The sequence below is a fragment of the Mucor mucedo genome, assembly GCF_025094135.1.
Source record: "Mucor mucedo strain NRRL 3635 chromosome Unknown EV154scaffold_125, whole genome shotgun sequence".
NCBI lineage: Eukaryota > Fungi > Mucoromycota > Mucoromycetes > Mucorales > Mucoraceae > Mucor > Mucor mucedo.
Window position 1 is genome coordinate 102,352 of NW_026252409.1, and position 25,034 is coordinate 127,385.

General features: G+C 36.6%; 10 protein-coding genes across 10 annotated transcripts; 5 read left to right on the forward strand and 5 right to left on the reverse strand.

Annotated features, from left to right (window-relative positions):
• Positions 1 to 1,348: 1,348 nt before the first annotated feature.
• EV154DRAFT_44890 (uncharacterized protein) lies at positions 1,349 to 1,750 on the reverse strand. The gene has a single exon (XM_051597170.1). It carries the CDS (start codon positions 1,604 to 1,606, stop codon positions 1,385 to 1,387), a length of 222 nt encoding a protein of 73 aa, XP_051453072.1. The 5' UTR covers positions 1,607 to 1,750; the 3' UTR covers positions 1,349 to 1,384.
• EV154DRAFT_555268 (uncharacterized protein) lies at positions 1,430 to 2,496 on the forward strand. Its single transcript, XM_051605261.1, has 2 exons — positions 1,430 to 1,824; positions 1,899 to 2,496. Exon 2 carries the CDS (start codon positions 1,921 to 1,923, stop codon positions 2,269 to 2,271), a length of 351 nt encoding a protein of 116 aa, XP_051453073.1. The 5' UTR covers positions 1,430 to 1,824; positions 1,899 to 1,920; the 3' UTR covers positions 2,272 to 2,496.
• Positions 2,497 to 6,239: 3,743 nt separating this feature from the next.
• EV154DRAFT_523872 (uncharacterized protein) lies at positions 6,240 to 6,952 on the reverse strand. Its single transcript, XM_051603142.1, has 3 exons — positions 6,849 to 6,952; positions 6,594 to 6,783; positions 6,240 to 6,520 (listed from the first exon to the last, which is right to left on the reverse strand). The coding sequence occupies exons 1-3, from the start codon at positions 6,849 to 6,851 to the stop codon at positions 6,312 to 6,314; spliced, it is 402 nt and encodes a 133-aa protein (XP_051453074.1). The 5' UTR covers positions 6,852 to 6,952; the 3' UTR covers positions 6,240 to 6,311.
• A 457-nt stretch (positions 6,953 to 7,409) lies between these two features.
• On the reverse strand, positions 7,410 to 7,610 carry EV154DRAFT_428750 (uncharacterized protein; the record flags this gene model as incomplete). The annotated part of the gene is made up of 1 exon (XM_051596430.1): positions 7,410 to 7,610. A coding segment is annotated over one exon (201 nt), but the record flags the coding sequence as incomplete, so codon positions are not given.
• A 2,839-nt stretch (positions 7,611 to 10,449) lies between these two features.
• Positions 10,450 to 14,466, forward strand: EV154DRAFT_523875 (P-loop containing nucleoside triphosphate hydrolase protein). The gene is made up of 9 exons (XM_051603143.1): positions 10,450 to 10,670; positions 10,752 to 10,881; positions 10,991 to 11,228; positions 11,301 to 11,425; positions 11,481 to 11,680; positions 11,752 to 12,351; positions 12,407 to 12,892; positions 12,965 to 13,595; positions 13,664 to 14,466. The coding sequence occupies exons 1-9, from the start codon at positions 10,509 to 10,511 to the stop codon at positions 14,344 to 14,346; spliced, it is 3,255 nt and encodes a 1,084-aa protein (XP_051453076.1). The 5' UTR covers positions 10,450 to 10,508; the 3' UTR covers positions 14,347 to 14,466.
• A 2-nt stretch (positions 14,467 to 14,468) lies between these two features.
• Positions 14,469 to 15,544, reverse strand: EV154DRAFT_555272 (uncharacterized protein; the record flags this gene model as incomplete). Its single annotated transcript, XM_051605262.1, has 6 exons — positions 14,469 to 14,701; positions 14,755 to 14,883; positions 14,945 to 15,051; positions 15,206 to 15,263; positions 15,325 to 15,374; positions 15,437 to 15,544. The coding sequence occupies 6 exons, from the start codon at positions 15,542 to 15,544 to the stop codon at positions 14,587 to 14,589; spliced, it is 567 nt and encodes a 188-aa protein (XP_051453077.1). The 3' UTR covers positions 14,469 to 14,586.
• Positions 15,545 to 16,543: 999 nt separating this feature from the next.
• EV154DRAFT_428764 (uncharacterized protein) lies at positions 16,544 to 16,938 on the forward strand (the record flags this gene model as incomplete). Its single annotated transcript, XM_051596432.1, has 2 exons — positions 16,544 to 16,695; positions 16,752 to 16,938. The coding sequence occupies 2 exons, from the start codon at positions 16,544 to 16,546 to the stop codon at positions 16,936 to 16,938; spliced, it is 339 nt and encodes a 112-aa protein (XP_051453078.1).
• A 399-nt stretch (positions 16,939 to 17,337) lies between these two features.
• On the forward strand, positions 17,338 to 18,138 carry EV154DRAFT_540078 (uncharacterized protein; the record flags this gene model as incomplete). Its single annotated transcript, XM_051604397.1, has 3 exons — positions 17,338 to 17,584; positions 17,654 to 17,799; positions 17,998 to 18,138. The coding sequence occupies 3 exons, from the start codon at positions 17,338 to 17,340 to the stop codon at positions 18,136 to 18,138; spliced, it is 534 nt and encodes a 177-aa protein (XP_051453079.1).
• A 2,004-nt stretch (positions 18,139 to 20,142) lies between these two features.
• On the forward strand, positions 20,143 to 21,980 carry EV154DRAFT_523881 (uncharacterized protein). The gene is made up of 7 exons (XM_051603144.1): positions 20,143 to 20,228; positions 20,307 to 20,340; positions 20,396 to 21,261; positions 21,331 to 21,549; positions 21,634 to 21,696; positions 21,771 to 21,805; positions 21,872 to 21,980. The coding sequence occupies exons 1-7, from the start codon at positions 20,207 to 20,209 to the stop codon at positions 21,908 to 21,910; spliced, it is 1,278 nt and encodes a 425-aa protein (XP_051453080.1). The 5' UTR covers positions 20,143 to 20,206; the 3' UTR covers positions 21,911 to 21,980.
• Positions 21,981 to 22,237: 257 nt separating this feature from the next.
• EV154DRAFT_523883 (uncharacterized protein) lies at positions 22,238 to 23,851 on the reverse strand. The gene is made up of 3 exons (XM_051603145.1): positions 23,300 to 23,851; position 23,170; positions 22,238 to 23,050 (listed from the first exon to the last, which is right to left on the reverse strand). Exons 1-3 carry the CDS (start codon positions 23,785 to 23,787, stop codon positions 22,316 to 22,318), a joined length of 1,224 nt encoding a protein of 407 aa, XP_051453081.1. The 5' UTR covers positions 23,788 to 23,851; the 3' UTR covers positions 22,238 to 22,315.
• Positions 23,852 to 25,034: the final 1,183 nt, after the last annotated feature.

The following is a 25,034-nucleotide window of genomic DNA, read 5'->3' on the forward strand; positions in this document are numbered from 1 at the left end:
TCCTAAAATTGTAGAGAATTGAATAAGTTAGAACACCGGATAAAAATCAAGATGTTGAGATCTATGTTATTACTTATCTTCTTTGGTAGTAGTAGCAGTAGTAGAAAGACCTAAATGAATTGAGTGAGTAACGAAATGGAATCAGAATAACTTGTGCCAATAAAAATACTTTCCAATATAAAAAGAGAGGAGGATAGCCCAAAGGATCACAACATCCAGCATTGAACACCGCAGGCAAGTAGTCGCTACTGTCAAAGCCCCTTCCTTCCTGAATGGGAAGCGTATCTAGCCAAGAGTAATCACAAAGTGTATCTACCACAAACCACTACGGTAGGCAACTACTATGAAAAGAGATTGGCAGATAATGCATAGCATCCACGATGCCCGCCAGGAACCCACCTCGACCTGTACCTCCTAACAAAGAGTGCAATCCTCAACATGTTGATGATCCCGTCATATCACCCTTGCTCACCCTCACGACCCAGCAAGATAGAATGAATAACCCTGGCGAGTCTTGTCGACCTGTCTTTTTTTTATATTTTGGACCGAGATGACACTTGTGCAAGCAGCTTCGGGGTATATGTCTGAACACGACTGTACAAAAGGAGGCAAACTGGTGGTGGCTTACAACAGCTGTTTATGGCGAGGCCTAAAGGAGCAACCAGCCAAAGTAGGGATTTTATTCTGTGGCAACCTCTATTGTCATTAAGATACCCTTTTTTCATCCTGTAGATAACCCTCTTCTTTCCAACCATTATAGAATATTAGATGGATTGGGCGATAAAGAAGAGAATTAGCTACAAGATAAAAAAAGGGGAATATAACACCAATAGACGATACCACAGAACAAAACCCGTTCGTCTGTGACCAGCCGCTCCCAGTCGGCCTTGCCATAAACAGATGTAGTAAGCAACCACCAGTTCGCCTCTTTTTGTACAGAACGTGTTCATGTATGGGGGTCAGCCGCCTGCTTACGCGTCATCCAAGTCCTTTTTTTTTTGCAGAGGGAAGACGTTGTTTGACCCACCGTTTCGGGTTTATAAACTTACCGGGAAGTGGGGGTACAGAGAGAGACAAGAGCGACAGAGGACCTATAAAAAATTAAATATGAGTTTCAATGTTTTTTTTTCTTTTTAAATGAGATTACTTACAGGACTACAACATGTCTTGGAAAGCACCCAATGCAGTCGATACAAGCCCAGGAGGGTTGAAGACAGGTATACGTGCACGCCATACATTACCTACTCCCTTTCCATAGGACCATTTAATAGCAGTAAGGGATCACCACCGTTCGACATTACAACCCAGTAAACACACGGCATTTGTGCAAAAGAGTACTCCTTAGTGAGCTTTCATCGCGGCAATGCTATTACTGAACATCATGTTAATAAAAAAAAAAAAAAAAAGAGGAGAAAGAGTGGGAAAAATCAGTAGTGTGTAGCAACCAGACTTTTACCACGGACAGGCTCACGCGCAACAAGATTACCGTGAGAGCTTTGATTACATGATCAAATTCAGACATTTGTACTACTTTGATTTTTAACCAAAAAAAAAAAAAAAGTAGAAATCTTACAATGAACACTTCACATGCCACTGTATACAACATGACTTACACTAAAAATACTGCAAGTATGAAATTCTGGGAGTTACAGAAACTATGCTGATCGTGTTAATTATCTCTGTAAAATTTTTATTTTCGCCAAACTAGAATATTGTGGAAAGTTCCACCAGCTGAAAGTGACATCAATTACACAAGCTATCACTAAAAAATCCCAATTACATTTACGTGGCCTACAAAAATGATCTTGAGAGGGTTTTATGTTGGTGAGTGTAATAAAACCTTGACAACTAAGAACTGGAATGTAGTAATCATGATTCTTATTTTTTGTAACAATGAGTTCATTCCTACTTGTTCTCCGTATGCCTTTTTTTTTGTTTTGTTTTTCTTGCTCACTACACTTGCCAATTAAGCATGGTTTTCAAACACACCTTCTCGAGTTGGGTAGTTTTTTTTTTTTTTTCGGATCTTGGTTTGATTCTCTGTTTTTTTTGTTAATTATGCATCTTTTCAGTGTTACAAATGCAGTGATTGGCGAAAAAAAAACTTGTTCAAGATACGAGTCTTACCTGACAATTAGAAACAATGATGTAGATTTTTTGAAAAAAAATATCATCCCTACGAATTTGTGTGGATATGCAATTAGTGACTCAATCACGGCCTTACTTCAAGCTGATCAGGCTCTTCTGTCAATAATGTTGACTTTCACGTAATGAATTATAGGTAGTCACATAAAGAACAAGCACACAAGATGAGAAGTTTTAGCTTACGTGCTACATATACTATTGTCCATTCTTTCGCCTTACAGTAACGGTGCCTAGACTTTTGGCTTCTTTTTTAATATCCTTTTTTTTTTTTTTTATGCATATATTTTTTTCTTTTGAAATTCCGCCAGTCAGTGTAAACCAGCATACTTGGGTAAATAAATAAAAAAAAAGGATGATATGGCACGTCAGTGGATGTATACTTTAAAGTCTGGTTCTCAATTAAAAAACATGATTTAAACGTTCCCACAGAAAATACTTACACACTTGAAACAGTTCATCCTATCAATCGCCATCTATCTTTTTTGTTAAGCGAGTTTTTGTTTTGCATGGAGAACAAAATTACAAATAAACCAAAAGTGATACTTTTAGAACTTGGATACCACTTTATTATGAACAAAAAAATATAATCAAAAAACGTATAAAAAAATCTATTGATGGTCTATGAAGAACTGGGATAGTTCTAGGGAGAATATTAAGCGCCTTATTGGATCATGATGTAATAATCTGGTGATAGTAAATAATCAACATGTCTTTAAATTTGGCCCTTCCATACTGAGTATATAAATATTAGTCAGAGGGATCAACAGTTATAACATCAAATGACAAGAGTAATATTTGTGCTCAGTCTATTAATATTCTATAGTCCAGGCCCATTCGATTGTTGTATTGCTTTTGCAGAATAAATATTTACTCGCCACAGGGTTGTGCCCTGTGTACAGACTTCAACGGTAGGATGAGAACAAGCAGGGTAATGCGTGATTCATGATTAACTTTTATATTTATTATCCATCCTTAATGTGATGTGACAATTAACTTTATTATTATATCTATGATATCCTCAACAATACTGACCAAATTGTTCAATGGGATTAAGTTCAGGTGAGTAAGGCGGAAGGTAAACGCATCCATAGACATGGGACTCAATTTACTTTCTGATATCAACGTGGTTATGAATGGGACAGTTGTCCATTATCAGATTATGACCTCTGAACTCTTCGTATTGATTCATTATTTGTATGACCTCAGCTGCAAAGTCCAGTTACCGTCCCACCTTTCCCTTTCTCTTTCTCCGGTTTTTTATAGCTTCACCTGGCTCTTTTCTCTTCTTTGAATTTGAGACAACAACGATTTCAGGAACCTTCAATTGCACGTTAATTACACACCCAAGGGTGATATTGCCCCTATGATAGTATGAGATGTCATTTGTCGTTTAGGAATTTCCACTATTGGAGTCTCGCCCACTGGTGCCCATGCCATACTACGTTTCATGTTGATGTTGAAGCCCGACTCATCGATGAAAACACAATTGGTCATGTAATCTATATCAGTCTTCAGAAGTTCGGTAACCCATTGAAATCTGGCCTCTATCTTTGTATCATTGTTGCGCTCTGCAGGTCGGAACAGAGCTTTTTTCACTGACATACCACAGTGATCGGTGACGTATTTATAAAGGAAGATCTCGATATGTCCAAGTTCGTGAACTGACTAATAAGTCCATCCATCATCTCATCCAGAACATTACCTGACTTTTGATCAATAAGGGTTTACGAGATACTCCTTTTGTTCTGAGTTTATTGTCAAAGGTCTTTCAACTACCATCGTCAAAATAAATTGTGGCCATCTGAAAGTAACTTAGAATTTTTAGGAAAATAAAAGTGAAGTACACGTAATAACGTTGTGCACGATTTTTATTTTATTAATACTTGAAGCTTTTTTTAGTTAGTGCTTTTAGTGCTTGATTTTTATTTTTTCAACTGCTTAAGCAACATAAGACCAACCTGGACCAACCTTTTCTTAAAATCATTGGGTATGGCTTTTAGAATTTATTTTCTCTTGAATTCTTATAAATTGTCATGGATGCACACATTTGTATAGGCAAAATAACAAGGGACACGACCCTCTGCATTTTTTTGCCAGGAATATAGCAAAAAGTTTGTCTAAAAAATTTGAAGCCATGAAAGTTTTAGAGATTTGCCATACAAATGACCCGAATCTACCAATGTTGATGTCGCTAATAAGGATACAAACCAACTCATCAGAATATCACAAGAACCCATCGTGACAAATGGCACGAATATACATTACCCCTTTAAAAATCTTGTTTTTAAGAACAAACTCCAGTCAATGAATCAAAAATGGGCGTAAGCCCATACAACTTCAACTTTTGCATTAGCTTTTTTAGCTGTAATTGAAATAAAATCTTACAATATAGATTAAGTATTACTATTACGTCTGTCATGAAGCTCATCAATTTTTTTTTTTTTTTTTTTTTTTTTTTTGATTTTAAAGACTATGTTAATTAATAGCGAGTCAGTAACTAGAACTTAAAGTCGTCTGCATTGAGCGAAACGGCACTTTAAAATGGCTATTCTGCGAACTGTAATAAAGTAAACGCTATCATGTCAAGATTTTTAACTGAGATAGCAAAAATAACTATTTTAAACTTTTTATGTCTACATAATCAATGTCAATCGACAGATCAGAAAGTGTGAATATAGCACATTTTCCATGAAATCGTTAATTATTTTGTAAAAATTTAATTGCATTCTCTGCTATATTTTTTTATTTTTATGAATATGATCTTCATAGTAATTAATAATAACAGCAAGTCATGACATTGGAGATCTTCGTACTGGAGTAGAGCGACAATAGAAAAGCTGTAGTACGGTTTCATCTGAAAGAATCTGATCCCTAGTAAAATAATACACCTGGTTGTGTGATTCAATCTTGTCGATTACTATATTCTTTACACTCTTATGGTCACTATAACAATTGCATTAGAGGACATGATAATTTAAGCATATTTCTGCATTACCGAAGAAATTGGACCAAGTTAGCTTTATATGTTGTTAGACCAGCGAAGTCGATTGCCACAATCGTAACTGGATAACGAGCAGTTGCTAAAAATTGCAATACCCCAGAGTTTTCTTTAAACTCCAGGATATTCATATACCTCCAGAATTTCTTGACCGTCTCAGGTGTTACCTTCAACTATGCATCCGCCAAGAGAAACACGTCTTGCGCCTGGTACATGTTGTAAACATCCAAGTTGTCTAACTGTTTGTTGGCCAAAAAAAAAAAAAAAACCATAACTTAAACACGAATAAGTATTTTTAATAAGAAGATGAAAGAGAAAGGAAGAGAAAAGCGCATGAACGAGTTTAATTTATAAACTGATAAACAAGAACTGGTTTATGTCAGGATGATATAATTGATTATTTAATCACATAATGTTTCAGCCTTTACCTTTAATAGAAATGTCTGCAAATAGCTGTTAATTTAAATATGTATATGTATGTTTACTTAGATTTACATATATTCCAAAGACTCAAGAGCTCTGCCGAGGCAGTAACAAGAACGACCCAACAATACAGGGTAACCGTTTTCTCTGCAGTAGCCCAACACATACTTTTCGAGAGTTTTGCTACTGTTTTGCATGGAGAACAAAATTAAAAATAAACCAAAAGTGATACTGTTAGAACTTGGATACCACTTTATTATAGACGAAAAAAATATATTTAAAAAACGTGTTATAAAAATGTATTCAAAAATGTATTCCTGGTCTTTGAGAAAAACTATGGATATTTATATAAAGAACTGGGATAGTTCTAGAGAGATTATTAAGCGCCTTATTGGATCATGATGTAATAATCTGTTGATAGTAAATAATCAACATGTCTTTAAATTTAGCCCTTCCATACTGAGTATATAAATATTAGTCAGAGGGATCAACAGTTATAACATCAAATGACAAGAGTAATATTTGTGCTCAGGATCTATTAATATTCTATAGTCCAGGCCCATTCGATTGTATTGCTTTTTGCAGAATAAACATTTACTCGCCACAGAGATGTACCCTGTGTACAGACTTCAACGGTAGGATGAGGACAAGCGGGGTAATGTGTGATTCATGATTAACTTTTATATTTATTATCCATCCTTAATGTGATGTGACAATTAACTTTATTATTATATCTATGATATCCTCAACAGAGCTGTGTGGACCAAACACCATGTCCACGGAATAAGCTTTCATCAACTTGTCCACTTTCCAAAAGATGGAGTCTTGTCGTGATTGATTCCTTTCCAGGCGATTTCGTTACATAACCTATAATTTTACATCCCTCGCTTATGAGTTCGTGTAATCTGGCTTGATGTGTTGCTCTAACATTTAGTGTTTGTCTAGCTATTGATTCTATAGTAAAAAAGAAAAAAACATGAAAATCAAAGGTATGAAAATATCAGTTTAATAAGCTAGTATAATATACCTCGATGTATGCTTTTTAGGACCCAAAGGGAGCGGTATCTTATATTTGTCTTGGAGGTATCGTTTTTTTGAACTTTACGGGTTTGGTCAGCAAGCATTAGATCTAACTTGGCCGTGCCGCACCATGTAGAAAATGATCTTGATGATTTCTCGTCAAATAGATCGGTAATTACAACAGTTTCTGAGTAAATCTGTTTCTTTGATATATTAGAGACTTTAGGGAATTAATTTACACTGTATTAGTGTTTTCTCCCACCATTTTGTAACTTCGGGGTAAGGATTGACTCTAAGGGTTGGGTAGATATGGACCGTTGGTATGGGAATGTCTCAGGTATCTTGTAGTGGCCTTTACGGGTTGCTGCTTTTCGCCTAGGATGCTTCGTTAACCGGAGGAGCCCAGTTTACGTTTAACAACCAACTTAGAACTGGTACGGACAAGGGGAATCTGACTGTCTAATTAAAATCCACTGTTAGTGTAAACGCTTTCACTAATCTGTCCTTGAAATAAGCCAACCGCTTCTGTGTCAATATCACATGTTTTAAAGACCAATTTTTTGATTAATGTTATTGGCCTTCTGCTAGCCTGTACCTATTAGGACAGTGATAAAGGTCACTGTGAATGCTGTAGTGTAACACGTAATGAAAATCTGAGTCCCCTAAACTCTCTATTTGCTTTTGTTCGTACATGTCACTATCCACCGGTTGACCAGATCGATATACGTTGTTCAGGTATTGGATAAGTTGTCTCTGGTTAGCTAGTAAAGTCGTTAAATTAATACGTAGTAAACACTTTTCTTTATCACTTACTTATAATAATCTATTCTGGAAGGTTGGTTGGTTTTGAGAGGTCATCTTTGTATCGATGGTAGTAGGAGGGAAAGCCATTTACTTTTAGCTTGGTTTGGAGCATGGGCATATAGGGATCATCGGTGTAGCAAATCTCCAACCCACAAAGTTTTTCAAGGTCGCCTTTTAGTTTTTCAGAGTTTTCATCTGTAAAGTCTTCGCTAAAAATAATGCATATAGCATGATTTCGTGTTATTGACAATTAAGGAAAAGGGAAATGTCTAGACATCCGTATTTTTTTCAAAAGTATTTTTTTTTACACCACTTACAGAAATTCTGGCTAAGACCAGCAGGCCAGTATAAACACAACCATTCACAGTGCAAACCACTGTTATTCACAGTACGTGAGTTCCAAAAAACTCAAGAACCCTGCCTAAGAGGTCGCCCTCCTATAGCAAAGACTAGCTGCAGCCGCAATATCACAATATATCTTTTTCAATTTAGCTTCTTTTCAAAGAAACAAGCGTCATTACTAACTAACCTTTTTACGTGATCGGTTACTTTCATATGATAAAAGAAGTATGTTAAAGGAAAAGAAAAGGATAAGAATAAAGTGTGTGAACCAGCTTTATTTATAGGCTGATAAACAAGGGCTTATGTCAGAATGATTTGATTGATTGTTTCATCATTTATAATGTTTGGGCCTTTACTTAAAATAGAAACATATGCAAAAACCCCGTTGAAAATCAAAACTTGGTAATTGTCTATCTGCGTTCCATTAGTAGCTTGTAATAAAAGTGAAGCAGATTTTATGGAAAACAGAAATCGATCATCCTATGAAGTTTAGATGATATGGCATGTTAATCGACGTGTAGACCATCACGTGATTTTAAATTTCGAAGGGTGCTATCGTTTTCGTGAAAGTATTAATCATATAAATGTGTCTCCTCAGCAACGAAATCTCGATAGGCTCTCAAAATTTACAAGTTTGTGTTATACGACTATTTTTAAAAATGAACAAGCACAAAATGATGACAAAGAAAGAGAACATATAGTTTTAATGTCGATGGCCGCTCTATGTCCTAATTTGGTTGACCTTTACATCGAAGGCGTGTGTGCCACCATTCCTTTTAAAAGTATATCCGAATACCAAAAGCATTAAAACAAAGAACCCCCTTCAACAAAAGATTGAGATGTCTAACAGTTCGCTCCAACACATTTGACATCACCCAATTAAAATATATAGTATCTTCAAAAACATTGGATTACTCAAACGAAATTAGTTTTACCTTGATAAGAAACCACACATGGGATGAATGGATAGTCAGTGAAAAGGCAAAAAAAAAACCTTTTGAGATTGGCTGACTCATTTAGTTTAACCAGCAAGGCAAGTGTTAGTATCTGTAGTATATACGAAGAGACCAAATTAAGTCAAATGGAGATAGATCAAGTCAATCGATTGCTTTGGCTATTTGCAAAAACCGCTCTCGATGGTTGTCAAAAATTCAAGAAATGCGCATTGAAACTTAACCTTCTAGACGATTCCGCAACGGAAGAACCTTCTGTTTTCTTTGCCTCTTTAGCGAACAAAAGCGGCTTGCAGTTTAACATTGAAATGGATCATCAGTCTTTACAGCTTAGGCACACTGCTTTTTATCGCAACTTTTTTTATAAAGCGTCCTACCAAAGTGAAGTGACAACATCACTGCTACCGTATACCATAGGATCAATCATTAAGCATTTGGATATGGTGGTGCCTAATTCAAGAATTTTGGAAGCGTTGGATTTTGTGAGAAGTCTATTTCCAAATCTTACATGTGCTTGCTTATCCACCATACTTGACAGAGCTGAGCAAAATCAAAAAATTGTTTGCTCCCAAATAAAGGAAGCAAATGTGTATAATAAGAATAGGGTGCACGGAATGGAGCTAGTATTACTTCGACGATTACCAGCCACTTTTTTCAAGAAATTATACACCCTTTTGCAAAGCTTGAGGACGATTTAATTGCAAACATCACGGTTTTTTATCTAAGCAATCTTAGCTACTTGAAGACATTTACTTTAACAATTTCTAGCAACTATGCAGACGAGTTGATGATCATGACTCATACCTACGATGACGTCGAGCAGTGGTATGAGACAGTGTAGATAGACCAGCAACCCGAGCTTGTTGAAACCAAGAAAAGAGCCTATGCAAACAGCGTCGAGATTTATTTACCTCCCATATCTCATTTTGTTAAACAGTATGAAGATTGATACGAATAGCCGCCCCTTTTTTTCAGGTCAATTTTAATTTAAGAGCACCTTGGGTTTGGTGTAGCGAAATAAAACCTTGTTGAATTTTTAACTCAGCGTTGTCTAACTTTCTGTCAAAAAAATAAAAAAATCAACCTATTTAAGGGGTTGGGTTGCGGATCAATGACGATCCATTTATGCAGTTTGCAAGCGTATTTGTATTTACTTTAGATCATAAAAAGGGGGTGCTGAGGAGGACAGAGTTTTATGAGATGGTTTTAACGACTCCCTTATAAAAAAACTGGCATGTCGTTCCATTTATTTTGTGTGTTTGTAACACGTATAATTATTTTTTAGCTCTCTTTTACATACAAATTATCATGTCAAAGTTAACTGAAGTATTCAATCCAAACAAATAGATATCGGGATCAATTTCTTTTGCAAATACAGGAGATTTTTTTTTTATATGTGTGTGTGGGATTGAGTCCCCCCACCTCCTTGCTTGCGCTTGACTCGGGTCGGAGATCAAACGACACGATTTTTAAATTGCAATTGGTAGCACTTGACAGGCGATAGACTGAAAAGACATTTTAATTTAACAACGTGTGGGGGAATGATGGTTAAAACTAAAGGAAAAAAAAAGGAAGTTTGAAAAGATCTATTTCTGCAGCGTACAAAGCTAAAACTTAAATGATGTATCTGTTAACAAAGCTTAAATTGAAAACATCAAACAAATTGTCACTCAGATAAAGAAAACGGGGGGACTCGTGCCTAATCCAAGTTTAGTAAGTTGCTGGTACAAAAAAAAAAAAAAAAAAAAAAAAAAACGGGATATAATTGTTTCTTGTTTTAAAACTCTCTTTTTGTTTTTTCCCTCATCTTTTTTTTCAACAAGATGACTATTGTCAATTTAGATTTAATTCAAGTATATTCAGAAGGAATTAAGGCTTGGTTTGCAGATGAGGAACTTGGTTGGGTTTCAGCTTCTGTTATTTCAAAAGAACAAGACACCAAGACAGTAAAGATATTATTCCAGGATGATGAAAACACTGAAAAAGTATGGATACGGGATTATTTTAAAATATATAAAAGAAGAGTGATATTAACCGTATTCGTCGAATAATCAAAAATAAAAAAGGTGCACACGTTTGAGGCAAAGTTAACAGATATTGAATCAAACAAAATTAGTCTACCACCACTTCGAAACCCTCCCAAGATGGAGAACACGGATGATTTGACCAACCTCAGTTATCTCAACGAGCCTTCAGGTACAATACTACTCCTATTTGATGAAATATATATATATACACATACATACACACATAGACTGACTTACCCCTCCTCCTCCTCCTCCTCCTTCCCCTTATCCTTGACTAGTGTTAAACACCATCAAAACTCGTTATGATGAAAAGAATATTTACACTTACTCCGGTATTGTTTTGATTGCCACAAATCCTTTTGCCCGTGTACCTTTATATGAACCCGAGATCATTCAAAAATATTCTGGAAGTAGAAGAGGTGAACTAGAACCACATTTATTTGCTATTTCCGAGGACGCTTATAGATGCATGATCAGAGATAATAAAAATCAAACAATCATTGTATCAGGAGAGAGGTAAGATCACATCTTATTAATGTGTGTGTATGTTGTGTATGCTAATACTCACCCCTCTGGCTATATAAACAGTGGTGCTGGTAAAACAGTAAGTGCAAAATACATTATGCGTTATTTTGCTACAGCAGACGATAAAGAGGCTTCGGGAAAGGAAGCCAAGGGCGAATCCATGACAGAAGTAGAAGAACAGATTTTAGGTAAATCTCGTTTTTTTTATATGAAATTAGAAAAAACTCATTTTTTGTTATTCAGCCACCAATCCTATTATGGAAGCATTCGGTAACGCAAAAACCACAAGAAATGACAACTCTTCAAGATTCGGTAAATATATTGAAATCCAATTTGACAACCAGCGTAATATTGTTGGAGCCAGAATCAAGACTTACTTGTTGGAAAGATCTCGTCTCATCTTCCAACCCGAAACTGAAAGAAATTATCACATCTTTTACCAGGTAAAAAAAAAAAAATAACTACATGTTTGGGGGGTGGGGACCGTCTCCTAAAAAAAAAGAGTCTTTTATAGTTGTGTGCAGGTGCCAGTCAGAGCGAGAAAAAGGAGTTGGCCCTTAAGGAATGGTCCGAATTTCATTTCTTGAACCAAAGTGGTACTGGTGTCATTCCCTCCGTTGACGACGCACAGGAATTTGCAGATACACGTACCGCATTAAATACGATCGGTATCCACGAAGAAACACAGTCGGCTATCTTCCGTCTTTTGGCCGCTCTTTTACATTTAGGTAACATTGATATTGGCGGTAAAAACGATGCTACTTTAGCAGATAGCGAACCTTCCTTGGTCAAGGCTACAGAGTTATTAGGCTTGGATAATTCCGAGTTCAGAAAATGGATTGTTAGAAAACAAATCGTGACTCGATCAGAAAAAATCGTGACCAATTTATCTCCTACCCAAGCTCAAGTTGTGCGTGATTCAGTGGCCAAGTACATTTATGCCAATTTGTTTGATTGGCTTGTGAGTGTCATCAACGAGAGTCTGTCTTGTCCCGATATTGATTCAGTTGTCAACTTTATTGGTGTGCTTGATATCTACGGTTTTGAGCATTTCAAGAAGAACTCTTTTGAACAATTCTGTATTAATTATGCCAACGAAAAGCTCCAACAACAAGTAAGTTTTATTTGGACAGAAAAAAAAAAGTAGCTGATCTTTCTCTGGGTTGTAGTTCAATCAACATGTATTTAAATTAGAGCAAGAGGAGTATATTCGAGAGCAAATCGATTGGAAATTTATTTCGTTCAGTGATAACCAAAAGTGTATTGAAATGATTGAAGCCAAGATGGGTATTCTTTCACTCTTGGATGAAGAATCTCGTTTACCTTCTGGTTCAGATCAAGGTTTCTGTAATAAGCTCTATCAAAATTTCAATGCTACACCTCAATATCAAGATTACTTTAAAAAACCCAGATTTTCAAACGACGCTTTTGTGGTTGCACATTATGCTCATGATGTCCAATATGAAGCAGAGGGTTTCATGGATAAGAACAAGGATACCGTCCCCGATGAACTTTTGAGCTTACTTCAAGCTTCCAAATCCACTTTCTTGGCAGAAATGATTCAATTGGCTACACCCGCCACTCCCGTAGTGGAGCAGACACCTAAAAAAGCAATGAATCAAGCAAAGAAAGCTACCTTAGGTTCCATTTTCAAGGTTAGTAAATTCACACAAAAAAAAGGAAAGTAAAGTATTTGGGGCTAACTTTTCTTTCAATCTCTCTTGTAGTTGTCATTAATTAATTTGATGGATACAATTGGCGAAACCAATGTTCATTATATCCGTTGTATTAAACCTAACGAAGCCAAGGTAGCCTGGGTCTTCCAATCCAACATTGTTCTTTCTCAGCTTCGAGCCTGTGGTGTGCTAGAGACAATTCGTATCAGTTGTGCAGGTTATCCTACACGTTGGACCTTCCAAGATTTCTCAGAACGTTATCACGCCTTGATTCCATTTGCCCTTTGGGATCCCAAGAAGATGCCTGATACCAAGACCATCTGTTCTGAAATTTTAAACACCAACATCAAGGATACCGATAAGTACCAAGTGGGTCTGACCAAGATCTTTTTCCGTGCAGGCCAGCTTGCTTACATGGAGAAATTAAGATCTGATCGTCTGAGCCATTGTGCTGTCTTGATCCAAAAGAACGTGCGTCGTTTCCTTGCTCGTCTTCGCTACTTGCGTATCCAAAAGATGGCTACCCTGTTGCAAGCCATTGCAAGACAAAGAGTGGCTAAGCGTGAAATGGATTTATTGCGCAAGGAAAGAGCTGCGGTTGTCATCCAAAAGAACTGGAGAAGATACATTGCCCGAAAGAAGTATTTAAAGACACGTGCATTTATCATTCAAACACAAGCAGGTAAAAGCTGAAAAAGCTGTTTTGTAAAAGGGTTAAGAGGATGTCACTAATTCAATGTCATGTTTTAGTGCTTCGTGGAGCCATTGCTAGAAAGAGACATGCGGAGCTAAAGAAGACGCATGCAGCGGTTCTTATTCAAAAGATGACTAGAGGATGGATCGCCCGTAAAAAATACCAGGCTACACGAAAGTATATTATTTCTATCCAAACGTGCGTGCGACGTCGACATGCTCGACGCCAGTTAGTTGTACTTCGAGCTGAAGCCCGATCTGTCAGTCATTTGAAGGAAGCGTCATATAAATTAGAATCACGCGTAGTCGACTTGATTGAAAACTTGACACAACAACGAGAAGAGAAATCACGTCTCAAGCTGAAGGCTGTTGAATTGGAGAACCAGGTTCGCTCTTGGATTCAAAAGTATGACAGAATGGATCAAAAGGCAAAGGACCTCGAGGGAGTGGTTGGAAAACCTCTACAGACTACAACCGACCATTGGTCCACCTTACGTACACAACGTGATACCCTTCAGACGGAATATGTAAACTCTCTTAACAGGATCAAGTCACAAGATAAAGAGTTGATGCGTCTCAAAGAAGAATTAATTCATCAGCGTGATGATGTCTCTCGATTAAGAGTGTCTTCTAGAAACAGCAACGGCTTCAAGAAATCTTCCGAGTCGGATATCAGTGAACTCAAAAATCAAATATCAGCTTTAAAGGCAGCAACTGAGTATAAACTTTTTGCACAATGATTAATGAAATACCAAAGTGTCTCCCTCCCCTCCACACCCCCATCCCTTCTTTGTTTACATTCATATATAATACAGTCTTTCCGCCGTCAATTGGTCGCTTTTTTTTTTATTTTTTTTTTTTTGAAAAACTTGGTTGCTTTTAAACTTCAATTGGACACTTTCGTAACTCGATATTTTGAGCCTCAATTGGTCAGTATTTTGAGTCTCAGTTGGTCACCTTTTTCGAAACCAATTGGTCATTCAACTTGCTTTCACTTCACAGAATCCAGTAGAACAAGAGATTCGTATTCGAGTGATAATGCAACTGCCACCATCGGGATGTTTATCGTTTGAGAACCCCGTTGCTCTATTTAGCCTAGTTACGGGAAAGCTGTTAGCGTATGTATTTTTTGGCTTGGGATTACCTACCACCTGTACATCGGTTTCTTTTGCAGATCATGAGATATTGGACTGAGGACTATATCAAGATAGTCGGTCTTCAATTCGAATACTTTGACCTCTTCGTATATAAGAATATTTTCAAACAATTTGTTTATACTATGCATTACATGTTAAACTTTCCAACAAAAATATTTTATATATCATTTTAAGTATTTACAGCTTTATCAGTATATCAATTATTTTGGAATCGAATGGGTCGGCGGCTTCGTATAAATTATGTAATTTTACTTTAAGTGGTTTACGGTCAGACTTTTCATTTACACTCTAAAAAAAAAAGAATGTAAGCTGTGGGAGTAAGTTAGATGTGATTATGAGACACTCACTCTGAAGATGTTGATCAATTCAATAAATAAATTCTTCTCCATTTTTATAATAAGAGTCCCGTGTGAAACTCTTGAATATTATTGAGTCCGATTACATTTGACATTGCTTCGTCATGTTGGTCTTTTAGCAACAATACTGTGTGATATAATGATCTAAATTGATGATATTACTTAGAATCCGTACTAATGAATGATATGTATAGAGCCTACTTACAATAACTCATGAATAGCGGCGTTAATAAATAAACCAGAGGATCTTGCTTCCTGATATGAGTTTAATTAAAATTTCTTAAAGCTATCGCTAAAACCATAGCCATTTTCAGTACATTATGTAGTCCAAGATTATTCTGCAGAACTGATATCTCTTCAACAGAAAGCACAAAGTGAGTCGAGTTAGTTCCGTGTGGTAGACCTCTCTTGACAACGGCTACCATTTTTGCTGTCGCGTTCCTTTGGGAAATGTCTAAAACTCCGTATTTTTTTCAAACGTATTTTTTAGAATCTCGTGATGGTCTACACGTCCGTCAATTGACATGCCATATCATCTAAACTTCATAGGATGATCGATCTCTGTTTTCCATAAAATCTGCTTCACTTTCATTACAAGCTACTACTGGAACGCAGATAGACAATTACCAAGTTTTGATTTGCTAGGGGTTTTTTTACATATGTTTCTATTTTAAGTAAAGGCCCAAGCATTATAAATGATGAAACAATCAATCAAATCATTCTGACATAAGCTCTTGTTTATCAGCCTATAAATAAAGCTGGCTCACACACTTTATTCTTATCCTTTTCTTTTCCTTTAACATACTTCTTATTTCGTATGAAAGTAGCCGATCACGTAAAAAGGCTAGTTAGTAATGACTCTTGTTTCTTTGAAAAGAAGCTAAATTGAAAAAGATATATTGTGATATTGCGGCTGCAGCTAGTCTTTGCGACCTCTTAGGCAGGGTTCTTGAGTTTTTTGGAACTCACGTACTGTGAATAGCTGTGATTGGACTCTAAATAGTCTTAATGATACTGGCCTGCTGGTGTTCTGGCCAGAATTCCTGTAAGTGGTATAAAAAAATACGTTTGAAAAAAATACGGAGGTCGAGACATTTCCGTCGTTAACCAGTCCTTACAGAATTCAAGAGGAAAAAAAAACATTTAATGCGTTTTTTGTCAACTACGCCACCCAAATGACCCAAGAGACGCTGAAGTACGGTGTTCAAAAGGTAATATGAATGTTTTGCATTCTTGCACTTGGTGAAATTGAACGCAAATACTCATTTTTATACCAAACAATGAATCTGTAGACTCGATTAAAAAGTGTTATGGCTGAATAAGTGTCCAATGAAGAAGAAAAGGAAAATGCTAGGAAACGGCCAATGGATGGTAACGATTGCGAAGGAGGTCCAAGTCGCCATACTAGAGCAAGTAGAAGGAAGATGTTTACTGTGATTGATGACAATCAAACTAGCGATCAATATGATGACTATGGCCATAATGACAGCGGTGATGATAAAAAGAACAGTATTTGGGAAGAATGGAAGCAATTTCTTGACGACCAGGAAAATATGAATTGTTTTATGCAACTGAGGTAAAAAGAGTACTATATGGCAACAATTACGTGCTCTTACTTTTTATTATATTTAGCCCCGAAAGGCATAGAGTGATTTGGTGTGGAAAGCTAGTTCAACGGAGAAGCTGTCTACCTTCTGAACTATATGACAAGCTAAACCAGAAATTACCATTAGTCACGATGCAGGATATAAACCCATGTCTTGCCGAGATGTCCAACGCTGTATTCGATGCGGTATGTCGTTATCAGCGATGGAGTTAGGAATAAGAACATTTAAATTTTTTAATTTTACAGGAATCCAACACTGAAAAGCAAAGCTGTATTGAACTACTGAACTGTATTGTGCTCGATGATCTAGTCTTTATTGCAGAAAAAAAAACTGATTGTCGATATTTGTCGCACTTTGTAAGTGAAAGTAGTAAAGACTTGGAGATATACTCAATTGCAATACTTTTTTTTTTTTTTTTTAGAAACGACTACATATATGACAATTGTGGCCTCGAAGTACTTCAAAAGTCTGAATTTTGCTACCGGTCTTATCTATTTGATAGGTGTATGATGGCTACTACCAAATATTTACGCAATGTCAACCACGACATTACCTTCTTTCCAGGAGAAATTGAACTCAACTCCATGACCATACAACTAAAAAAGAACGGAATGAATGATGGCCGATATAAATATAATGCTGATGGGACGCTCATAGTCAATAATTTCTCTGCAATTGAAATCCTTTTGACCGAAGTGTCGTCTGGCTATGGCAAAAATGAGGCTGGTAAAATAAGCTTTGACCATCATAAAGCCATGTTTGGGATGTTGGCAATGATACGAACAGTGGCTCAGTTATGCGAAACAGCCTCAATCAACACTTTCGCAAAATTGAAAATCCATTTCCTGCATGCCCATGGTAAGTGACTCGTAAAATACTATGTCTAAGTGCATTTGGAGTTATTAACTGTATTCTTATTTTGCAAAGGCACTGCCATCAGACATTGGTCAATGTCAACACAGGCACCCGGCATCTATATCATGATCAAAGAGCAGAGGGTGGATGTTCCTATCAGTTTTTCTGAAAAAGATATTACAATTCTTCCGTTTATCTGCTTCTTTAAAACACTTGCTGTAAGTTGGATAGCCCAAAGGCATGATTTAACTAGAGAAAGACTGTACTAAGCCATATTATTGAGAATATAGATTGCTTGCGAGGAAACTTTATAAGTGCCGAAGGAACTGAGTACGAGCTTTGATTGTGTTCCAGTCTAAGTTCGCTCGAATTTTCTTAACGCGAGACAAGAACATAAGACCATTTTATGATCAAAGGGCCAGAGGCCACAAAACCTTTCCAGTATCATAAATCCAACGATCATTCGCTTAAATGAAGGAAAGCATACAAGTATTGTAGCAGAGCATGGCCCTATGAGCGTACCTAACAGCCCTAATCCATATCCCGTTCAAACATGATTACCCCCTTCAACAACATCATCAACTTATCTCCCCCCGCCAAAGTAAACTACCCATAACAGAAATATATACATTGGTAATAACTCCTTGTTATCTCAAAAAACTGTCTATGTAGTTTCACTTCGCATTGTACTGCTCTGTTAATAAAAAAAATCATCATCGCTGCAAATACATCTATATTTGGTCTGGTATTTCTTACCTGATTCTTATCTGTGCATTGTGATTTAAGTCATTTGTGCCATTACAATGGGTTCTTTGTTTCGACATTTATGTAGCTACCAGAAGCCACTTGCCAAGGTAGTATTTTGTATAGTTGTGGATACAATAATATTATATTAAATCTACTTTTACCAATATCTAAAGTAAAATTACATAATTTATACGAAGCCGCCGACTTATTGAATTCCAAGATAATTGATATACTGACTTAAAATAATATGTAAAATATTTTTGTTGGAAAGTTTAACATGTAATGCATAGTATAAACAAACTGCCTGAAAATATTCTTATATACGAAGAGGTCAAAGTATTCGAATTAAAAACCGACTATCTTGATATAGTCCTCAGTCTAATATTTCATGATCTGCAAAAGAAACCGATGTACAGGTGGTAGGTAATCACCAAGCCAAAAAAATATATACGCTAACAGCTTTCTTGTAACTAGGCTAAATAGAGCAACGGGGTTCTCAAACGATAAACATCCTGATGGTGGCAGTTGCATTATCACTCAAATACGAATCTCTTGTTCTACTGGATTCTGTGAAGTGAAAGCAAGTTGAATGACCAATTGGTTTCGAAAAAAGTGACAAACCGAGACTCAAAATACTGACCAATTGAGGCTCAAAATATCGACTATGTCCAATTGAAATTTAAAAAGCGACCAATTGACGGCGGAAAGACTGTACAATAAGACTAATGCCGAAAAAGGAATCCTCTTTAATAAAAGAGCGAGTTTTATTTTCTTATTGAACAAACTTGTCTTATTTTTTTTAATGGGCAGTTTTTATTGACTGTTTGGAGAATTCAAGCTGTCAAGCTATATAGTAGAATCGCCCTTTAAAAAAGACATTGTGAGTGCTTGGGGATGTCTCAGATACACACATTATTTTAATGCTGACTGCGCTCGATGATAAATCATGGAATACGATTGACTCATTTTGATCTTCCCCGGGGATTTCATTGTATGGTTTCTGTTGTAGTCTGAGTTAGCGACATTCACGTCATCTAAACCACTAGAAAAAGAGAGGCTTTGTGCATTTTGTCTGCAATTATATTTTGGTCTACTACTGCATGCCCTTGAAACTAATCCAGTCTCATATGAGGCCAATCCGTTACGCTTAAAGTATATATGCATTGGGTTGATACAAGGCATGGTTTTCGATTGGTTGGTCGTCTGCTTGTATCACTTTGCAGAAGAAACATTTGACTTTTTTTTTCTGGCCTCATTGGCAGCAAGCATCTGCTAATATTTTGCAGGGTAAACCAAGAAGAGCATGCTATACGCGCAATTACACTTGTCCAATCTTGATGAAATGCTAAACTATGAAAAAAAGGTTCAATGAAATGCACCTCATGAGAGCTACTTTCTTAGAAGCTTTTGTGTTCCTGAGAGATGAAGAATGAAAGTGTGTCTCGAGAGGTAAACAACCAATTAAAATGAGGTGATGATTTATAATAATATAATACCCAAAAGATTATTAATTACACAAAGACTGTAGTTATCAAACCACCTTTAAGGATTTTCTTCTTGGATCCTAGATAAAGGCTACATTTTTTTTTTTTTTTTACGACAATAAGGCCGTCCAATTGAGATATGAAAAATTGCCCTATTCGAATACGGAACCTGAGCTTTGAAGATCTTTCTCCTAACTTTTTTTAAAGCTTGTTCTTTACTGTGAAAATCAAAGAGGCACAAATGAGGATAAAAGGAATTTCAAAAGCTGAGGGTTTTTTTTTATGAGTCCGAAACGACGGTAAAAACTTTAATTCGAAAATATAAAATTCAATCTTTTTTTGTTTCTTCCTTTTTTTTCTCTTTTTTTCATCTATAGTTTTTTTTTAAAAAAAGATGTCTGCACCATTACCTCAAGGTTAGTTTATTTTTCTATTGGTTTTTTTATTTAATCTTCCGCTCATCATCTTACGGTTATATTTTATTTTATAATTAGGCTGGGAAGAAAAGTTTACCCCTGAAGGCAGACCGTACGTATTTCAACTAGGTTTCATATATACTTTTTTTTTACTAAAGATCTTATAGATATTACATTAACCACAATACCAAATCCACGCATTGGGAAAGACCTGCTTTTACCGGTGCTTATAACACACCTCCTCCTCCTCAAGCACCTCCTGCCGGTTATCCCAGCGGCGGTGGTGGCGGATACCCTGCCACGCCACCCGCACCTCACGATAGAAGTGCCCAATACCCTCCCCAACCACAAGCTTATGGCGGTAGTCCTTATCAAGCACCCCAACAACCTTACGGCAACGCCTATCCTCCCCAACCTCAACAACAACCTTACGGAGCCCCACCTCAACAACAACAACCTTATGGAGCCCCACCTCAACAATATGGCACTCCCCCTCAACAACATGGATCTCCATACGGCGCCCCTCCTCAACAACAACAACCTTACGGCGCCCCTCCTCAACAACAACAATCACCTTATGGTGCACCACCTCAACAACATGGATCTCCATATGGCGCCCCACCTCAACAACCTTACGGTGCCCCCCCTCAACAACATGGATCTCCTTATGGCGCCCCACAACAAGCCTATGGTCATGAACAACAAAGAGGACAACAATACCCTCCTCCTCCTCAACAAAACCAAAGTTATGGCGGTGCTCCTGCTGCTGCACGTCCACCTTATGGTGCTCCATCACCTTACGGTGCTCCTCCCACCGCACAATCACCTTACGGCGCACCTCCTCAACAATCACCTTACGGTGCACCTCCTACCGTACCTCAAAATAAGCCCGGTATGTCATCTGGTATGAAGATGGCCGGTGCAGCGGCACTTGGTGTTGCTGGTGGACTTGCCGTGGGAAGTATTATGAATCACGAACAAGAGCAAAGTGACCGTATTGATCGTTTAGAGCAAGAACAACAACAACAAGACCGTAAGTGAAATGGAATACATAGGAAGAGAAGGGAAAAAGAGCTAAAGATATGTTGGGTTTTTTATGTAGACTCTGGCTATAATGGAGGAGGATACAGTCAACCCCCTCCCCCACCAGCACCTATGGAACAACCTCCCATGGATTATGGTAACAATTATAGTGGAGGATACGGTAATTACGAGCCTCAAAATGATTACAATGGTGGTGCGGACCAGGTCACCAGTACCAGTGTCGTGACTGAAAATAATCATTGGTGGCAAGCCGATACCCAAGTTGAAACAACCACCTGTAAGTGATTTTTCTACATTGGAAAAAGAGTGCACGGTAATATTGAACTGACTCTTTTTTTTTTTCCGCCACTAAAAAAAAAAGATGCTGATGGAAGTCAACAAGTGATTGAGAGAAAGGATGGTTTCTTTGATAACGATGTGGAAGGTAATACAAATATATTTTGTTTTTTTTTTTATGATACATGAGACTGATGCAAATCCTGACTTTTTTTTTTATAGTTACAAACACAGATAATCAAGGACATACTACCTATGTAAGTGTATACATTTTAGAATAAATAAAACTTTAAACTAAAAATGCTTTCTTTTTATAAAAATAGGAGGAATATGATGAAGACAATAGTGGATTCTTTGATTAAATTTAAACTTGTAGCCAATCAAGCATGATAAATCTATAAATAAAAACAAAATAAATTCAAATTTCCCAAATGGAGACTTGAGTAACGTGGAAGGAGGGTTTAGAGCATATATTGTTTTTTTTTTACTGTTGCTGTCAGAAAGAGACAGACAGACAGTAAAAATTTCGCCACAAATATAAAAACAAATGGTAATTGCACTGGCATAAAAAAAAAAAAAAACTTGACGCCACTTCATTTATGAATGACTTGTAAACGGGCGTACATATACATGTATTTATAAATATGGGGAAACAAGTGGTTGGGTCTTAATAAGGTTTTAGGTAACGTGGGTAATGCAAATTTTTTTATTTTTTTTATTTTGGTATGAACACACTGTAAAAAGCAAAAAAAAAAAAAAAGAATGCCTTATTTATCTAATTTTGACTCTAATTGATCTATTCTATTCATGAGTTGAGTCATTAAATCCAGCGGTTGCTCCTTGATAGGAGAAATAGCAGGTGACAAGGGTATATTATTAGTGAGGCGTTGTTCGAGTCGCGCAATACGGTCTGTACATTCTCGTAATTTAGTTTCAAACGTATCATCCACCATATCACGTACTTGTCGTCGTACCAGCGATTCAACCATTGTACCTGAGGATTGCAGTGTCTGCATCAAGGAAGAGGAGCGTCGGATTTGATCATCCAATGTGGTCTTCAGAACACGCGTTTGTTCAATATGGTCATACAAGTATTCAAATGGCTGCAGAAACTTTTGTTTTTGTGTCTTATTAGGTGTGCATGGTACCTTAGGCTGAGATCGGTATTGACCCCATGCAGGCTGCTGGCTAGGCACAATGGGTGGACTAGGAAATCGGCCTTGCGCTGACGTTTGTGGCCATGGTGCTGACACGGCTGAGGCTGTTGCGGGTACGTTGGTGAATCGAGACTTTTTGTTGTTGTTGTTGTTGTTGTGGGTGGGCGGTGACCTTTTCAGGATTTTTTTAGTAGTCGTTGTCGTGTTGGCTGAAATAGAGATTCTTCTTAAGGGTGCCGATTGAATGCCATGCACGGCATCTTCATTGTAAGAAGGTGTCAAGATGGTTAGGTTTTTTTTGTGACCATGTTTAGGTGCCAGACGTTTTAACAAGAGAGAAGAAGGCTTTGGTAATTTAATCAAGGGGTCTTCTTGAATAGACATTAAAGTAGAAGAAGATGATATATTGGATGACAGGCGTTCAAGTCTATTATAAATAAATAATTTTTTTTTTTTTTGGTTACTCTAATGGTGTACAAGAAAAATACTAATTTACAATGTTGCACTTGTATAAATTGTAATATCTCCCCTCTAATTTTTTTTAAAGGAGGAATAGTGCAAGTTTTTAAAAAAAAGGGGGGGGGTGTTTCTTACCTTGATAAATCAGCATCGAGAAACCATTCATTGCCACTGAAATGCCCTTGACGGATTGTTGTGTATGAAATGATGGGTGTTGTATTTAGTCTGACACATGTTGTCATCTTTAATAAAGGAATAGCACCACCTGAAATTAATTCCCTGTCGTCTAATCGACATAGATCCGCTAAATTGTATAGTTTGTGTTTAAGGGCGATATCTGCCATAACATGTGTTTGAATCAAGGAGCGGTTGGATGATTCATCTTTGCAAAAGAATCCAGGGTATTGTTTGAATGATTTGATTAAATCTTGTTTAATTAAATATAAATCAAATATAGCAAATAAATCTTCCAGGCAGAAATAATTAAAGTCTTCCGCTTGTTGTTGCTGTGAATCCTGGAAGGATCTTGGAGGTGTTACAAGTGGTGATGGAAACTGGTATAAACAAAATTCAATAGACGGTGATATCTGATATTCACCAATGCAAATAGTCTTGACCTTCATATTTATGGTTTTTTTTTTATTTTTATTTTTTTTTAATTAATGTAGAGTAACAGGTAAAACAAAGGGCACAAATCTTAAAAAAAAAAAACCCTTTTAACAACAAAAGCTTCGGTTATTTAAATTAAATTGCTGATTTTCTTTGTCCTCCATTATCTTTTTGATGCCCTTCATTTTGACTTGCCTTTAATAGCCATGTAGTTACCCACATTAAAGCACATCATCCACCTATCTATAATTCTAATTTATAATTTATTTGAGACTTACACTTCTTTCCTTTTTGGCTGTAGCAGTTTTGCAATTGATTAGTCTGCATGGCATGACGCGTCCCCCCACCTCCCCCCCCCTCACATTTTACGCATCTTTTTTTATTTCGTTTCACCACTGAAACATCTGTTTATGTCAAGTTGTATTTTTTTGTCTGCACCCGTCCCGCATAAACACCGCCTTGTACTACCGTAGTCGCGTGTTTTTCGATGAAACGATACATTCAGGGAAAGCATGCTTACGTAAAATGGAGAATACGCCCTGACCTGTATTCTTCTTTTTATTACATTTAAATAAACTTGTTGCAAAACGTCATGATTATCTTGGGCAACAGGAAAAAAAAGTTTTCCTCTGTTTTATATGGAGACTTAACATCGCACCAGTAATGACTGATGATAATGTAAAGTCCCTGATACATGTTTGATCATTATGCTTGTTAATTATACAAACAGAGGTGCGCAGGCAACTATTTCAGACATTGTCACTGGTTTTTATCACACGTCAAATGACTCTTTTTTTTTTTTTTTTTTTTTTTTTAAATGTTGAGATTACCGATAGCTTTTGCCGTAGTTAAATGTGTCTTTTATGATGAAAAAAAAAAAAGAACTAGTTTTATATGTTATTTTTTAAATTTAAATAGTTGTTGAAGTTGCCAAGGGGATTCTTTTTTAGAATTCTCTTTTGTTTTTTATAGAAAGTTCTCATCCAGGGTGTAATAAATCAAGGGTTGGTTTGATTTGTTAAAAAAGAAACAATAAGAATACTTTAATAAATCTTTTATTATAAAAAATATCAATTCATAATGAAAAAAAAAAATCAATGGTATTTATACTAAATAATTGTATGATAAGAATAGCTATCACATTGGTCAAAGGACATTATCTGTAGATTCTTTATCAATTTTTTTTTTTTTGTTAAAAGATAGCGGACCTGATGAATTATCGACGATCTGGTTCCACCATTATCCAAATCTAATAATGATC

What these genes read in the sequence shown, in the direction of transcription:
- EV154DRAFT_44890 (XM_051597170.1), bottom strand. Translation starts at nt 1,606, where the DNA reads ATGTTGTATACAGTGGCATGTGAAGTGTTCATTGTAAGATTTCTACTT.
- EV154DRAFT_555268 (XM_051605261.1), top strand. Translation starts at nt 1,921, where the DNA reads ATGCCTTTTTTTTTGTTTTGTTTTTCTTGCTCACTACACTTGCCAATT.
- EV154DRAFT_523872 (XM_051603142.1), bottom strand. An exon ending in CCTAAAAAGCATACATCGAG is followed by an intron (nt 6,521 to 6,593) that starts GTATATTATACT and finishes TTTTTACTATAG; the next exon opens with AATCAATAGCTAGACAAACA.
- EV154DRAFT_523875 (XM_051603143.1), top strand. Translation starts at nt 10,509, where the DNA reads ATGACTATTGTCAATTTAGATTTAATTCAAGTATATTCAGAAGGAATT. An exon ending in ACGAAAAGCTCCAACAACAA is followed by an intron (nt 12,352 to 12,406) that starts GTAAGTTTTATT and finishes TCTGGGTTGTAG; the next exon opens with TTCAATCAACATGTATTTAA. An exon ending in CCTTAGGTTCCATTTTCAAG is followed by an intron (nt 12,893 to 12,964) that starts GTTAGTAAATTC and finishes TCTCTCTTGTAG; the next exon opens with TTGTCATTAATTAATTTGAT.
- EV154DRAFT_523881 (XM_051603144.1), top strand. Translation starts at nt 20,207, where the DNA reads ATGTCTGCACCATTACCTCAAG. An exon ending in GTCTGCACCATTACCTCAAG is followed by an intron (nt 20,229 to 20,306) that starts GTTAGTTTATTT and finishes TTTTATAATTAG; the next exon opens with GCTGGGAAGAAAAGTTTACC. An exon ending in ATCAAGGACATACTACCTAT is followed by an intron (nt 21,806 to 21,871) that starts GTAAGTGTATAC and finishes TTATAAAAATAG; the next exon opens with GAGGAATATGATGAAGACAA.
- EV154DRAFT_523883 (XM_051603145.1), bottom strand. Translation starts at nt 23,787, where the DNA reads ATGAAGGTCAAGACTATTTGCATTGGTGAATATCAGATATCACCGTCT.